This window comes from Numida meleagris, chromosome 3, assembly GCF_002078875.1.
Source record: "Numida meleagris isolate 19003 breed g44 Domestic line chromosome 3, NumMel1.0, whole genome shotgun sequence".
In the NCBI taxonomy this organism is placed as follows: Eukaryota; Metazoa; Chordata; class Aves; order Galliformes; family Numididae; genus Numida; species Numida meleagris.
The window spans coordinates 61,611,144-61,625,735 of record NC_034411.1 but is presented as its reverse complement, the minus strand read 5'-3'; the positions used below and the strand labels follow the sequence as shown (position 1 = coordinate 61,625,735).

Genomic DNA, 14,592 nt, shown 5'->3' with positions numbered 1-14,592 from the left:
ATTAGGAAAAATGCATATGTCATATCTATTTTCCTAAAGGCATAAAATCAAAAGCTTTTGTTATTAAACAGTTGAAAGTACTAAAAGCTCAACTGGTAATCTGTTCAGCCAATGATGCAACTAATAAGCCAATAATGCAAAGGAGGAAAAAATGCTTAAATACTTTAAGAAATAAAGGGCATAAATATTACAAGTCAGATTCTGTGGTGATGTGACATGATTAAAAGACATATTGTCAACATTATTTTCATCCTAAATCCAAAACAGAGCACTATACAAACTGTTATGAAGAAAATTAAAGTCAAATCTAAAACACACACAAAGCAATTAGGTCTTCTAACCAAAACTAGTCATATCTGGACAATTTTTAAAAAAAAATCTTTAGCTTTTTGCAATCACTGCCCAAAAATGTGGTTACAACATATCTGTAGGTCTGCTTAACCCCAGTTGTTCTGAGTACTCAGACTCAGACATATTAAATTTATGTTAGATGAACATCCCCCTTTAACTGCCTATTTCTCTTGTGTTAACTATACAACCTTAGGTACCTTAGACTTACACACTTTTGCAAAGTACTTAAATGAGACAAACCACATCCAAGATATCCTTATCTGAATTTGTTCAGGGAACTTCAAAAATTGTAGCAGTTTTGCTATTGTTAGAAACATTTAAAATTGGACCAAACTGTTCCTCAAAAAAAAAAAGACAAAAAAAACCAACAACAACGAAAAAAACAATACTACTTAAGATCTACCTCAGTATGAAAATTCTTAGGTATTTTTCACCTGCAGCATACATCTCCCCTGCTTCTGGTGCCTCAGAATACCTCAAGATTGAGCAGTGTGCATGCCAATACTGAGTTGATTGAAAAAATGAAACTTTTTACCCCATTTGCTCCTCAAATCACCAAAAGTGTTAAAAAAAAAAAAAAAAAAAAGTCTATTAATTTGAAACATAATATACAGTATTATGATATATGCTGTCTAAATAACAACTTAAGCTGTCACCAATCCAGAGCTTACAACAAGCAAACATTTAATTGCAACAGCAATTCGAAGTGGTAGCTCATTTAGCAAAGATCTAATTTCAGCTGCCACTCAAGGTCACAGATTAAACTTGCTTGTGCTTCACAGAAGAGAAAAAGAAATGGACTGTGTCTGATGGATGAAGTAACACAAAATAATTCCATGGTAATACTGTTTGTCTTAAGACTGAAATATGCCTTAATCAGTAATTTTCCAATTACTGATTTTTTGTATGCGAAATCTGTACTATTAAGAAAGCTTGAGGTGGTTCTACTTTTGTTTGAATGCACAGTATGACAAAGCATTATTATAGAAAATACAAATACTGACATTTCCCAGCATTTTCTAGCACGTAATTGTACGTGCACACAGAAATACTTATGTATGTCACTTAATTCCATGGAAAAACACATCCTCATACAAGCAAAGAAGTAAGATCCTTAAATTAGGCATAAAATATTATTTAGTATTTCAAAATGAAAATTTTGTTTAACATGAATTGATACGTGCATACACTGCCCTCATGCTGTATATATTACAAAATGCAGAAAATTTATAAGTCTTTCAGTAAGGAGAAGAAATAACTTATTTTATTACTATAGTAACAAAATATACATTTATTTTTCTTTCAAAATAAAAAGTATACTTACAATAATGTCTGTAGGTACTTCACGGTGTGAATACACTGGTTTATTTGGTATATCCTGTTTACTCAGTAGCTCAAAAACAGCAGGGTAAGTGAGCAAGTTTATCAGATACAGAAAAAACTGGAGAAAGAAAAACGAAAGTGAGAAAAGTGATTGTTAGGTAAGCATAAACAAATATATGTTCAAAAGCATTTAAGTTCATCTTTTCCTGTATGTTGAAACTGACATAAACAGAGCTGACAAAATCAGACTGCAAAAGTGCATACGCAATCTAAGCGGGCAATAGTCTCTGGGGAATATTTATAAACTATCACATTTTACAAGTGGATGGCTTAGTAAAAGTTGAACTTTTTCCCAATGGAATAAATGAGATACAGAATCACAGAATTCTTTCTTTCCAGCTTTTCATCCATCAGGACCCCCAGGTCCTTCTCCACAGGGCAGCTCTCAATGAGTTCTTCTCTCAGTCTTTACGAGTATCTGGGATTGCCTCAGCACAAGTTCAACACCTTGCACTTGAACTTGTTGAACTTCAGTAGAATCTCACTTTTCAAGCGCATCCAGGTCCCTCTGGATGGCGTCCCTCCCTTCCATTGTGTCAACTGCAAAACTCAGCTTGGTGTCATCAGCAACCTTTCTTAGAGTATACTCAATTCCACTGTCTATGTCACTTACAAAGATGCCACAGAGCAATGGTCCCAAGATGGACCCCTGGGGGCACCACTCACGACCAGCCTTCACATGGACATAGAGCTGTTGACAACAACCTTCTGGCTATGATCATCCAAGCAACTTTTTATCCACCTAATAGTCCAGCCTTCAAATCCAAGTCTTTCCAATTTAGAGAAAAGGAAGTGGTGTGGAATCATGTCAAAGGCCTTCTACAGTTCCAGGCAGACAATGATAATTTTGGAAATAACTTCAGAATTATTTTGAAAATTGTAATACTTGCATTACGATGTAATTCCAAAATTTTGAGATATAGCATACTCTAAAACACACTGTTCTCTCTGATCTTACTACAGTAACTGGAGACTTGGACTGACAGCCAGAATTTTAACATTCTCATTTCTGTCATGCTTGTCATTTATTATATCATCTTTAAATGGATCTTTAGCATTACGACCTACCATGCAATAGAAGACTTTCTTCAATCAGTAATTATCTGACTAGCATATTACAGCAATTTTGCCTCACGCACAAAAAAGTAGGTATAGTTACAATAAAAATGCTATAAAAGGTATGTACCATCCCATCTGAAGTACAGTACTGTTTTTTTCCTTGCCAGTAAAGATGATTATTAATAAAGTTCTCACCTTCTGACAGCTTTGGTCAATAGGGTCAACTGGAGTAGATTTGGGTTGAGTTATCCTCACATCATCTTTTCCACACTCCAAAAGAGCCCACAGTTCAGTAACAAAAGCCTTTATAAACCCTAAAATAGATATTTGTTCTAGCCATGAGAATGGCAAGAATACAAAAAAAAACAATTTTCATATAAAAAAAACATTTTACACCCAAATTCTAACCCAGATTCTCAAAATTTTCTACACTGTGGACTAAAATTTCTCAAGACAGACTGCGAGAGGCTTACTCTTTCCCTTCCAGTCAGACAAGCTACCTTTCTACAGTAGTCTGCTTATATTCAGTTTAAAACCTACAGCAGCAGTTTGGAAAGAATATTGTACAAGAGAAGCATGATATTTAATATAAACTGTGTTTTCCATGTAAATAAGCTTCTGATGTTCCTTACAAGTTAACTGCTGCAGATTGAGGTTTAGCTCACATTGGCTCTGTGGTTTTATTGGTGACTTACTGTAAATCTGTACTTACTCACAGTTTATTGGTGAGTTATAGTATGAAAATGGTATGAAAGCATACCAGAACTAAATGTTCAGGACTGAAAAACCTTTTTAAGGGAAACACTACTGGCTGGATTTAAAATATGTAATGCGATTAAAAAAAAATAAAAGGAGGAGAAATAGCCACCAATCTTTAAAGTCTCCAAGTGTAAGTTACAAACATAAAGTTTGTATAAGTATAAACTTTACAGACTTTACCCAACCTGCTTTCAGCATTGAAAATCAATGCAGACTATTCTTGGCCTAGATTTTTCTTTGATGCCGAAGGCCATATGAAGCAAGTTGACTAAGAACTTTAATCGGGACAGATCGAGTTACTCAAGTAGATCTGCTCCCTGCTTTCTGAAAGATCCCAGAGGCATAAATAATAACTAACAATCAGCTTCCTGAACTGGTAGAATTTCCCTGCCTTTGTAACAGTATTTCAGCCAAGCTTTATTTTACTGATAAGATTCTAGTTGACACAATGACAATCTAGACAACTGTGTGATACAATAACAGTTGATTTCTCTAAGCACAATTCTGAAGGAATTTCCTGTCATGAGCTGAAACGCAAGAAGAATCATCAATTCAAAATAAGACTCAATTCCATCTCACTGTTGTGCAAGTGTCAGTGACATTCCAGTCTACGACATTTAGCTCAGTTTCTCACTCTGAGCTTTCAGTAGCCCTGGAAAAGTGCATGCAATTTACAGGAACCAACACTTAATAATTCTGATCTGCAGATCAATGAGAAGTATTTCCAAATTATTAGCAGCTTTTTTCTTTTTTTTAAGTAGTCTTAAATGTCTTCATGCACAAACAGGGAATTTCTAGAAATCCAAAGCAATGAAATAAAGATTTTATGTAATGTAGGAAAAAAAAACTGCATCAAGATAAACGAATCACTTAAATGTCTGAAAGAATAAATTTCCACCAAGAAAAATAAATTAATTAACAGGCATTTAAACAGCCTTTGCTAATACTGCATTATTGTTCCAGACAGTTATCATTTTTAGCATTTCTCATCATTTTTTTTCCAACATGCTGGACTATAGCATCTAACTACTCATAATAACATCTCTCCTAAAATTACCTGAACTCTGTAGAGCTAATGCAGCTGTTGGTGTTGTCGCCATTTGTGCAACAATCACTTCATTACCAAATTCTTCACATTCATTTGTCTGTTAGTAACAGCACAACATTAGTATGTCAGAGGGCATGAAACTCAAACAATCTCTTAAGTATTGATTTTTCTTACACTTGTTTACAGAACTTAACGCACTGTATCATCAGACTTGAACAGTTCATATATTATCCTCAACGGTCTTGCCAGGGTCAGATTCCAAACCAAACACCTTTATCAAGTGAATAATCTTATAAAAATTTAAATGAAAAATACAATGGTTGGGAGATGCAACATCAGCAAAGAATAAAAACTATAGTATTATTATGTTATTCGCACATATTCAATTGGATATCCAACAAAATTAAATGTATGAGACACTAACATCAAACTTGATGATCTACAATTTAAATTAATTTTTGCAGTGTTTAAATTGCAAAATGATTTCTCAATTTATTTTCTTACTATTTTCTTTCTTCTTCATGTTATTATAATCATTAAAAGAATAAAACCACTGTACTTGCTCTATAACTCTTACCTGGAGATTTTTTGATAAACTGTTGAACATGAAGCTCACACAGTCACTCATGGCCCCGGTACTATGAAGCAAAAATAGTCCTTTAGGTGTGGCTGAAAAATTTACCAAGGCATCTAGCAAAGTCTCTTCCCATAACAAACTGTAAGAGGAGGAAAATAACCATTTAAAAAAGACAAAACATGTTTAAAAAACAAACAAACCTGTAATTTAACTTTAAAAATCAAAAGCTTTCTCATTTAAACAAAAAATGCATTTGGGAAAGTCATATGTTACAGACTCTTATTTTGTGCAAGCACCAAAACTTACCCTGACAGAAGGATTAGGTTAGACAGTAAGGAAGGAGTACAGAATAGACAAGATGATGCAATGGGGAACCCAAAAGACCTGTATCATCCTTACATGCTCTTATGATGTTTTACCTAACCCTGGAGAAGCCTTTTAAGGCATTACTGTGGCAGTTACAAATTAGCAAAGTTGACACAGGATTTGTCTATGATATAAAAACACTGTGAGGAACTAATAAAAACTCACATTCTGGCTCCCGCTAGAAATTAGTACAGAATTATGAAAATAAGGCACCATATTCATAATAGCTTCTTGTACTAAGAGCAGTAAATGGAAAAAAATTTCTACAAACACGGCAAGAATAACAGCCATTACAAGAAGCAAATATGGTATCTTCTGCCCTACAAAATAGTCTGTCCCCAAAACTGAAAATGAATCAATTCTATGACTTTTGCCAAAGTACCATAGCTGCAAGCATCACTAGACTCATATGATTCTCCTTCACTGAAATCACTTGCTTACAGGATTCTCACCTCTACTTCTCATTTCTTACTTTTGATTCCTATCATTAACAGAAGCAAGCAGCTGTTTTCATAGCAATCAACCATTGCCCCAAAATTTAAACACTTCTCTTAAATGCCTGCCATGTCATGATCAGTAGCAAAGATTTCACCTAGAAATATATCAGCTTGACTTATTCCATAATGAAATGAAAAATCTAGATGACAGAAGGAAATTGCGACTTATGCCAAAGGTACTGATTAGTGATAGTCTCATTACTCAGAGCTCTACATCACTAAATTTCTTTTTATCACTAGTTTTGAATTGCTATAACCAGTTCACAAGCCACCATTAAAGATTAGAGTATTAACTCTTGAGATCTGTTTGCAAATTATATATGAAATCTATGGTAAAGTATAAACAAAAAATCTGCTTAATCAACGAGGTCTTCACCATCACTCCGGATTTTCAGACTCACAAATGTCTGTATGTTTTCAGATGATAAATGCACAAATATCTATATGGCACATTATATTTCAGTACAAAAGCAAGGACATCAATCTTAGCACATACCTGACTTTTAGCAAGAATTCAGGCAATCTTGCTACACAGTATTTTGACAGCATAGACACCATTCAGAAGAAGATTTTCAAATTAACACTATGTCAAAGCCATTAGATAAATTCTGACAGCTATTTTGTTTTATGCTTTCTAATTCACATTTTCCTCAAACCAATTTCTGAAGTCGAAGAGAATCAACTCAACTTAAGTCAGCTTCACATAGATTAGACGTAACTGTGTAAGCCAAAAAAGTCATTAAAGGTCAAGAACAATTTTGTGACTCAACAGATACTCATCCTAGGATGACATCACTCACACTATGCTTCTGGCAAAAGGCCTAAAAAAATACACAGCATTATAAAATGTTTCAATCCCGAATAAAGTAATTGTGTGCATTCGTATTTGCACATACACATAAATCAAGCATCAATACTTACACATTTTTTGAGTCTACACTTATTGATGATGTGGAGCCTGCACCAGCTACAGGAGTAGGTACTCTTTCTGAAAGCAAATTTGCCTGTAAAATAAAATAATAATAATAACAAACAACCCCTCTTACTGCTTATTTACTTCATTTTAAAATTCCAAATCTTGGTCACTCTCATTATATGTCAAAAAACAACAGTGATCGGGTAGTAGTCTAGATTTTATTATAGAGTATACCATACCACTACATTTATTAACTCAGAATGCCCTTCCTTTGTGTTGTTTTTACTTTTTTCCCTCAGACAGAAACCATCTTAAAACTATTACATTTTTTAATTCTAAAAATTCTTTTTAAAAGTATTTTTTTACTTTTTAATTAGACTCTCAAATACAAAATTCTATGCAAAAATGAAAAAACAGAGTAACTTTTATTCTACTTCTGTCCCAAGTAACAGAAACAGCAGTCTCTTGAATCAATAGCTCAGTATCAAATTATTGAGCAATTTTGTCAATTATTATTTTATTTATGAATTATGTTAAATGATATATATCGCTATGGGTATATGTAGAATTACAAAGATTCTATATATGTGCGCACATACACAAACACATATATTTGCTGAGATTTCTCATTAAAAAGATGTTTAAAAATAAATTGTGAAAAACACTTTATATTTAGCAACAATGTTTCTGAAGATAAGGAGTACACTGTACCACTCGAAAGGGAGCAGCTGTTAATTTCAGTGAACACAGTGAAATTATTCTCTTATAATCTAATACATACACAAAACATTCCTATATTAAACTAATTACCTATCCTGGACCTATTAAGCTTCCCTTTTATCATCATCAATACAAAAACGTTAGCTTCTGTCTCAGAATTCCAGTAAGATCAGCCATGAAAACACTGTTCCCCCATCAGTGTTAAAACTCGAAGACGACAGATGTAAACAAATCATCATTTTAAACAATTGTAAATAATGCTTGGATAGAATTTAAAATTTTTATTTTTACTTTACTCAAGATCCAAAATATAGATGTTTTAAAATTAAACGATGGCAGAAAAATATTAAAAAATAATCCATATGGCAGTGTGACTTTACTAAAACGTTGATTCCTGAAGTCCTGAACATGTAGATTCCTTCTGACCTTCAAAGTGATGTGAAGAAATAGAATTTTGTCAGTTAACTGATTCATGATTTAGTTCTAAGTATTCATGCTATTTTCCTTTTGTATGTCAAAACAAGTTGTCTAAATGATGGTCTGTATCATAATGAAGCTTTTTTAATATGCAAAACAAGTATTTTGAAAATGCATAGTTGATGTGATGCTTTAGAGCAAATAACGGGAAATGCCCATCAAAAGCATGCGCCAGCCTGACTGTGATAAACATTAAATAGATAAACAGGTTAGTTCAAGTAAGATTGATTGATAGTTCAAGTAAGATTGACTGCTTACGTAACAAGAAAGCACAAAATGATTGACAGATTTTTGAGTTAAATAAATTACAACACCGTTAACTTGAACGAAACTCTATAATTCAATAAAATTCTTAAGTTCTCCATGCAAAGAAGAATGTAAATTTCAAAACCAACATTTTCTAATGGGAATTTGAATTTCCTGTGATATACTAACTATAGTTGTAGTATTTTATTTTCTATCAAAATTTATGCTTTCATGATAACACTCTTACATGAAAGCAGTGAGAAATATTCTAAAGCTAATGATTTAAGTTTTCTATTCATGTTTTATCTGATATTTTCTGCCTTACTATACATTGTGACCATTTCTAAGCGTAATTAAAGCATACAGCATTTGACAAGAATAGCTGTTCCATTCTGTTTCCCCTGCAATCAATTGCTCTCCTGCTTCCTTGTCTCCAAAAAAGTCTTTAGTCTTTTAGTCAATTTTTATTTCCAGCATGGCTTGATCCTTCTCCTCTAAGAAAATATTTTACAATCACTGGAGGGGAAAAAAAAAAAAAAAGATGATTCAATTTTTCAGTACAATGTGAAGTAACACAGCTTAATTTTGTTGTTTTTTTTTCATTAAGAATTTTGATATCCATAGTTCAAATACAACGTTTCAGCTTAGCTTGAAGCCAAAACTGAAGTTTTGTATGCTACCTTTATCTAAGTATTGCCCAAGTTTTTTTAATGATTTCAACGTTTGTTTGAATTTTACTTCACTGTGAACTTTTTGAAAACTGCTCTTGCAGCATCTGGCGTCATTCTTCCATCTCAACAATAACATGAGGGCTGCTCCAGAAGTAGTGCCTTCTATTTTATTATGTTGGCCCCTGATGTCAGAGACACATGTTGGTGGTATGAGAGTAGAGGCTGAACCTTCCCACCAATATTCCATTACATTCTGTTGCATTGTTACAGATGGCAGCAGAGGCACAGTCTGACAAAATGGTTTCTGATGTGGAAGAGCACATGAAGCAAACGTGTAACTGAATTCTTCCACGCAGAAAAAATTGCACCCATTGATATTCATCAATGCTTGCTGAGCATTTATGGAGACCAAACAGTGGATGTGAGCACAGTGAGGTGGTGGGTGATATGTTTCAGCAGTGGCAGCACTGATGTGAAAGACAAGCCACGTTCTGGATGGCCATAAAGATTTTTACAAGCATGACACGCAGGCTTGTCATCACCAGTGAAAATGCGTACCTAATCATGGTGACAATGTTGAAAAACAGTGTTTTGTAGCTAAGGATTTGCTCTATCAAATAATGTTATTATGCCCTTTGTACCTGCTGCAGTTTCCATGGAAATAAATAGGAAGCATTACTTTCAGAGCAACCTACATATAATCAGTAAGAGTTTTTCACACTGCGTACGATTATAGGAGCAATGAAAATAGAAAAATTTACTGAATAAAGCAGGGATCTACATATCTTGTTCAGTAAATTTATAATAGAAAGCAAGATAGGCTTAATGGCTGTGCCACCATCTTCCAAGCAGAAAATGCACTGGACTAGTAATCAGATGGAAGTGAAAGTGTACACTCTACATAATGTATCCACACACAGGTAAGATGAGAACTCCAGATCACGTATCTTATTACAATCTCTTGAGAATATCTCAGTAGCATCTAACTATTTAAGTCAACCATTTAAGTCAAATATTTCTCAAATATTTTTTCTATCTTCCACCAAAACTAATTGGTTTAACTTAAAAAATATTGAGATCACATCTCAGGAGTTTTTCCTTACAAAACAGCCCAGACCAGGAGTTAAGACCAGATCTCTAGCAGACATTGACAACTACAGAGTCATAGAATCATCCAGGTTAGAAAAAGTCTCCAAGACCACCAAGTCCAACCACCAACCTGACCTACTGAATCCCATCACTAAACCACGCTCCTTAGTATCATGTCCACACCTATCAAATACATTCAGGCATGGGAACACCATCACTTTCCTGGGTGGACTGTTCTAGTGCTTGACCATGAAAAAATTCTTCCTAATATACTGTCTAAATCTCCCCTGGCCCTTTTCCTCATATCCTGTCACTTAAAACTTGAGAAAAAAGGCCGGACATTCTCACTGCAACCTCCTGAAAGTAGCTGTAAGAGCAAGGAGGCCTCTCCTCAGCTTCCTGTTCCCTAAACAAAACAGCCCCAATTTCCTCAGTCATTCCAATAAGTCTTGTTTTTTAGACCTCCATCTCTGAGAATAACCCTTCAGCTTTGAGTGTATCTCAGAGGCATCTAACCATTTAAGTCAATCATTTAAGTTAAATATTTAAGTCACTCTTCTCTGCACACACCTGAGCAACCCAACATCCTTCCTGTAGTGAGGAGTCCAAAACCAAACACGGTATTTCAGGTGTGTACAAGGGGACAAATCACTTCCTTAGTCACACTGGCCACAGTATTTCTGATGCAGGCAAGGATGGCATTGGCCTTCTTGACCAACTGCGCACACTTCCAGCTTCATGTTCAGCCAGCTGTCAGCCAAGATTTCTACGTACTTTTCTGCTGGACAACATTCCAGTTATGCTTCCCCAAAACTATATCTCTACATGAGGTTGTTACAACTCACGTGCAGTACCTGGCACTTACACTTGTGTAAAGTCATAAGATTGGACTTGGCCCACTGACTTAGCCTATGCAGATCCTTCTGCAAAGCCTTTCTACCATCAAGTAGGAAGTCCTGCCTAGCTTGGTACTGTCTGCAAACTCAGTGAGGGTGCACTTGATCTCCTACATCCAGATCTCTGATAAAAACATTAAACAAAATATGCGCTAGTACTGATCGCTAGGGAACACCACTGGAGACCAGCAGACAACTTGACTGAACTCCATTCACTGGGACTCTGAGCCTGGCTGTCCAGCATGCTCTTCATCCAGCCAACTGGACACTTGTTCAAGGCATGAGCAGCCAGTGTCTCCAGAATACTGAGGGAAACAGTGTAAAATGCTTTACTAAAATCCATGAACACCAGATGATTTCTAGCATCAATGACAATGTTTAAAAAGGAGTTGATCAATGAATGATAGGCCTACCTATACATCTTCAGAGTTCCTGGTTTAATCTTAAGACACAAGTCTCAATTTAAGCTTCTGCTAGCTTCACATACAGAATGAAATTTTGAAAAGTAAAACTTCACTTTTAGAACAATTTCAAGCATTCTTATCTCACTTCTTAAGTAAGAGGAGTCTAAACTAAGGAAAAACTATCACATTAAGCTAAACCTCTCAAAGTAAGATTTTTCTAAACTTCCCAGTCCAAAACAAGATTTACCTTTTTCCAGGCCTCTCCAATTGATTCATGCAAGCCATAAGGAATTAGCATCTGCAGGCCTTCACATGTTCTGTACATCTGACGACATACAAAAATGAAAGCTCCTTTAACAACTTGCAAAAGCTCGGATCCAGATAAAAGAGAAATGTCGTCATGAAGAAGTTTCTTTGTAAACTGAACAATGACATGAACAGCTGTAGAACTGGAAATAAAATAACACTTTTAAGATGTTGGTTTGTACTCTTCAATGAGCCTTGAAAAAAATTATTTGTCAGAGCTTAGTTAAATTGTTCTAGGAGTAGTGGAAAGAAATTATGGCCCACTGTGAAGGGCCCCACTATATTAATACTTACAACAGTAGTCTGAATAAAACATGTAGAGCAAGTGATTTTACTTTAGCTACGGGTCCACATAAAACAAAAATGCAGCCACTGTCTAACACCTAGCTCAAATGGCCATGAACTACACAAACTGTGTCTTTTATAGGAGTCCAGTCAGAGAAAGTTACAAGACAATCATCTTAGCTTTTGCTTAATCAGAGTTAAGGATATCAGTATTCTTCATACATGAGCCAAAACTTGTCTTTGCTCTTCTTTCTTCCTACCTGACAACCAATTTCTAGATTAGTAATGGAAAAAACAACTCTTTCTCCAAAGATAAAATTTTCTCCAAAATTTTAATCTAAAAAGCTTTTGTGTTCATACCTCCTTAAAAATGCATGCAACTTCTGAGCTTCCCCCACTTCAGAAGATATATATTCCAAATAATGGATAGTCATGGATTTTAGGCTTATTTTCATGACCTGCAGCTTAGATACTTTTAAAAGCTAGCCTCAGTTTTACTACTCCATTTCACTTGAGCATCAGCCACGTATGAGTACTACACAGATCCTAAAATAGGTACAGTTTCCGATACAAGATCTGTCTCCACTACATGTATTAAAAGCTATTCTTTCAACATATTAGGCTGTTTTTTAATATTTAATTTAATATTTTATTTAATTCTAAAAACAAACAAAATGAGAATAGAGGCCTTTGACCTGAACAAGAGCACAACAAATATACTGGAACTACATTTAGAAAAAAGAAAGCTCTCACATGGATAAAAAAAATAAGTAAAACACAGAAATCTTCCTTAACAAACATATAACAGTGGATCCAAAGGTAATGCCTCCTATTTTATTATTATGTTGGCCTCTGATTTCAGAGACATGTTGGTATGACAGTAGAGGCTGAACCTTCTCACCAATATTCCATCACATTCTGTTGCATTGTTACAGTAGGCAGCAGAGGGGCAGTCTGAAAAAAATGGTGTCTGATATGGAATTGTGTAAGAAGCAAAGTGTGTCACTGAATTCCTCCACGTGGACAATATTACACCCATCGCCATTCATCCATGCTTGCTGAATGTTTATGGAGATAAAATAGCATATGTTAGCATAGTGAGGCACTGGGTAGTTAGTGTGTTTCAGCAGTGGCAACAGCAGTGTGAAAGACAAACCACATTCAGTACAGCCATGTAGACCTTCACAAGTGCAGCACGCAGGCTCTTGTTCATCACTGGTGAAAATGCATAGCTAATCATGGTGACAATGTTGAAATATAGTGTTTTGAAGCTGAGAATTTCTCTATCAAATAGTGTTACTGTGCTCTTTGCATCTGCTGTTTCCACGGAAACAACTAGGAGGCATTACTTTTGGAGTGACCCATATATTTCTCAGAAATGCCATTTTACCTGGTTATACACATAAATATCTCCCTTATACATTCTCAAAAACACTTCCTATTTGATAATAAGATATTTTTACTTCAAACATAAACAAAACATCATGTTACAAATAAATTCTAAAAAATGAGTCTCTCTTCATAAGACTAGTGCAATTCATTAAATTTCTCACTAATGTTATTCACTAATGTCCTCTTACCTATTTTCTTTCGCAGAGTTTTTATTTCCTCCATAAAGAAGAACAGAAAGACCATCTTCTGCAGCAGCAATCCTTGCCAAAATATCAGCTACATCAATTAAAGTGGTTTCAAGGCAATTTATATATACCTGTTTGGGAGCCAAAAAAAAGTTTTAAATTCATTGCTTTAGAAAAAGCTGTTTATTCAAGTCTGGCTTATATATGCAGAATCTGAATGAAGGTCACCTTTCTGATGTCTGCTCAATGGTTTAAATGAAAGGCAAGCAGCCTATGCTCAAATGCCATCACATAAAAATCTACATCACAGAAGGCAGTAATTGCCACTTTTAATGATTACGGCAGAAATCTAATGACTACAAAGATATAGAGAACAGACATTTCTAAACTCTCTTCTCTTTTCCCACAATGAACGTGGAAAGATTCTTGATAAGCCATCCAGTATCTGAGTCAAGGTTAGAAACATGCTAACTCTCACTTTGCTGCATATGCTTTGCAATTCTTTGGCAAGATATGGAATTCCAGTTTCACAGGAACATCTTTTGTGTCCGCCTCTTATCTAGGCAGTGGAAAGCCTAAATAGCCACTTGCTCTGTAATCATGAGGAAGCTTTCTCCACTGGAGCAAAACAAAAGTCACCTGACAATTTCTTGTTCACATCAGAGCACTGAACAACAGAGCTGTAACAAAGAAGGCCTGAACATTTACCACTAGGATTCAGACTGATTGGTCTGGTACTATCCCTAGTGATTGTCCCACCTGAATAGATCCTAAATGGGCCATTTCTCATTAGTAAATGAACTCATGTTTGTAACAGCAGACAAGCAAAACACAAGTACTCCACACAAAGAACCTGTCAGAGAGCAGCAAGGGCAGGTTGCTCTGCAAGGGAAACTGCAAGCTAAGAGTGATGAAGAGGCATTCAGAGGCAGTGGCTCACCATCAGATGGGCAGGCAGTCCTTCC

At 35.2% G+C, this 14,592-nt stretch overlaps 1 protein-coding gene across 11 annotated transcripts in view; it reads right to left on the bottom strand.

Annotated features, from left to right (window-relative positions):
- TBC1D32 (TBC1 domain family member 32) overlaps positions 1-14,592 on the bottom strand; it is an 85,297-nt gene that overhangs the window by 53,092 nt on the left and 17,613 nt on the right. For 9 of the 11 annotated variants that reach the window (XR_002436686.1, XR_002436687.1, XR_002436688.1 and 6 more), the window contains 7 exons: positions 13,631-13,758; positions 11,707-11,908; positions 6,962-7,044; positions 5,178-5,316; positions 4,610-4,697; positions 2,989-3,125; positions 1,676-1,792 (listed from right to left, as the gene is read on the bottom strand). Coding sequence is in view for 8 of the 11 variants with exons in the window: in XM_021391001.1 (XP_021246676.1) it covers positions 1,676-1,792; positions 2,989-3,125; positions 4,610-4,697; positions 5,178-5,316; positions 6,962-7,044; positions 11,707-11,908; positions 13,631-13,758 (894 nt within the window). In the remaining 3 variants the exon portion in view is untranslated. The remainder of the gene's footprint in view (positions 1-1,675; positions 1,793-2,988; positions 3,126-4,609; positions 4,698-5,177; positions 5,317-6,961; positions 7,045-11,706; positions 11,909-13,630; positions 13,759-14,592) is intronic. The other 2 variants (XM_021391002.1, XM_021391008.1) reach the window with 1 other exon arrangement.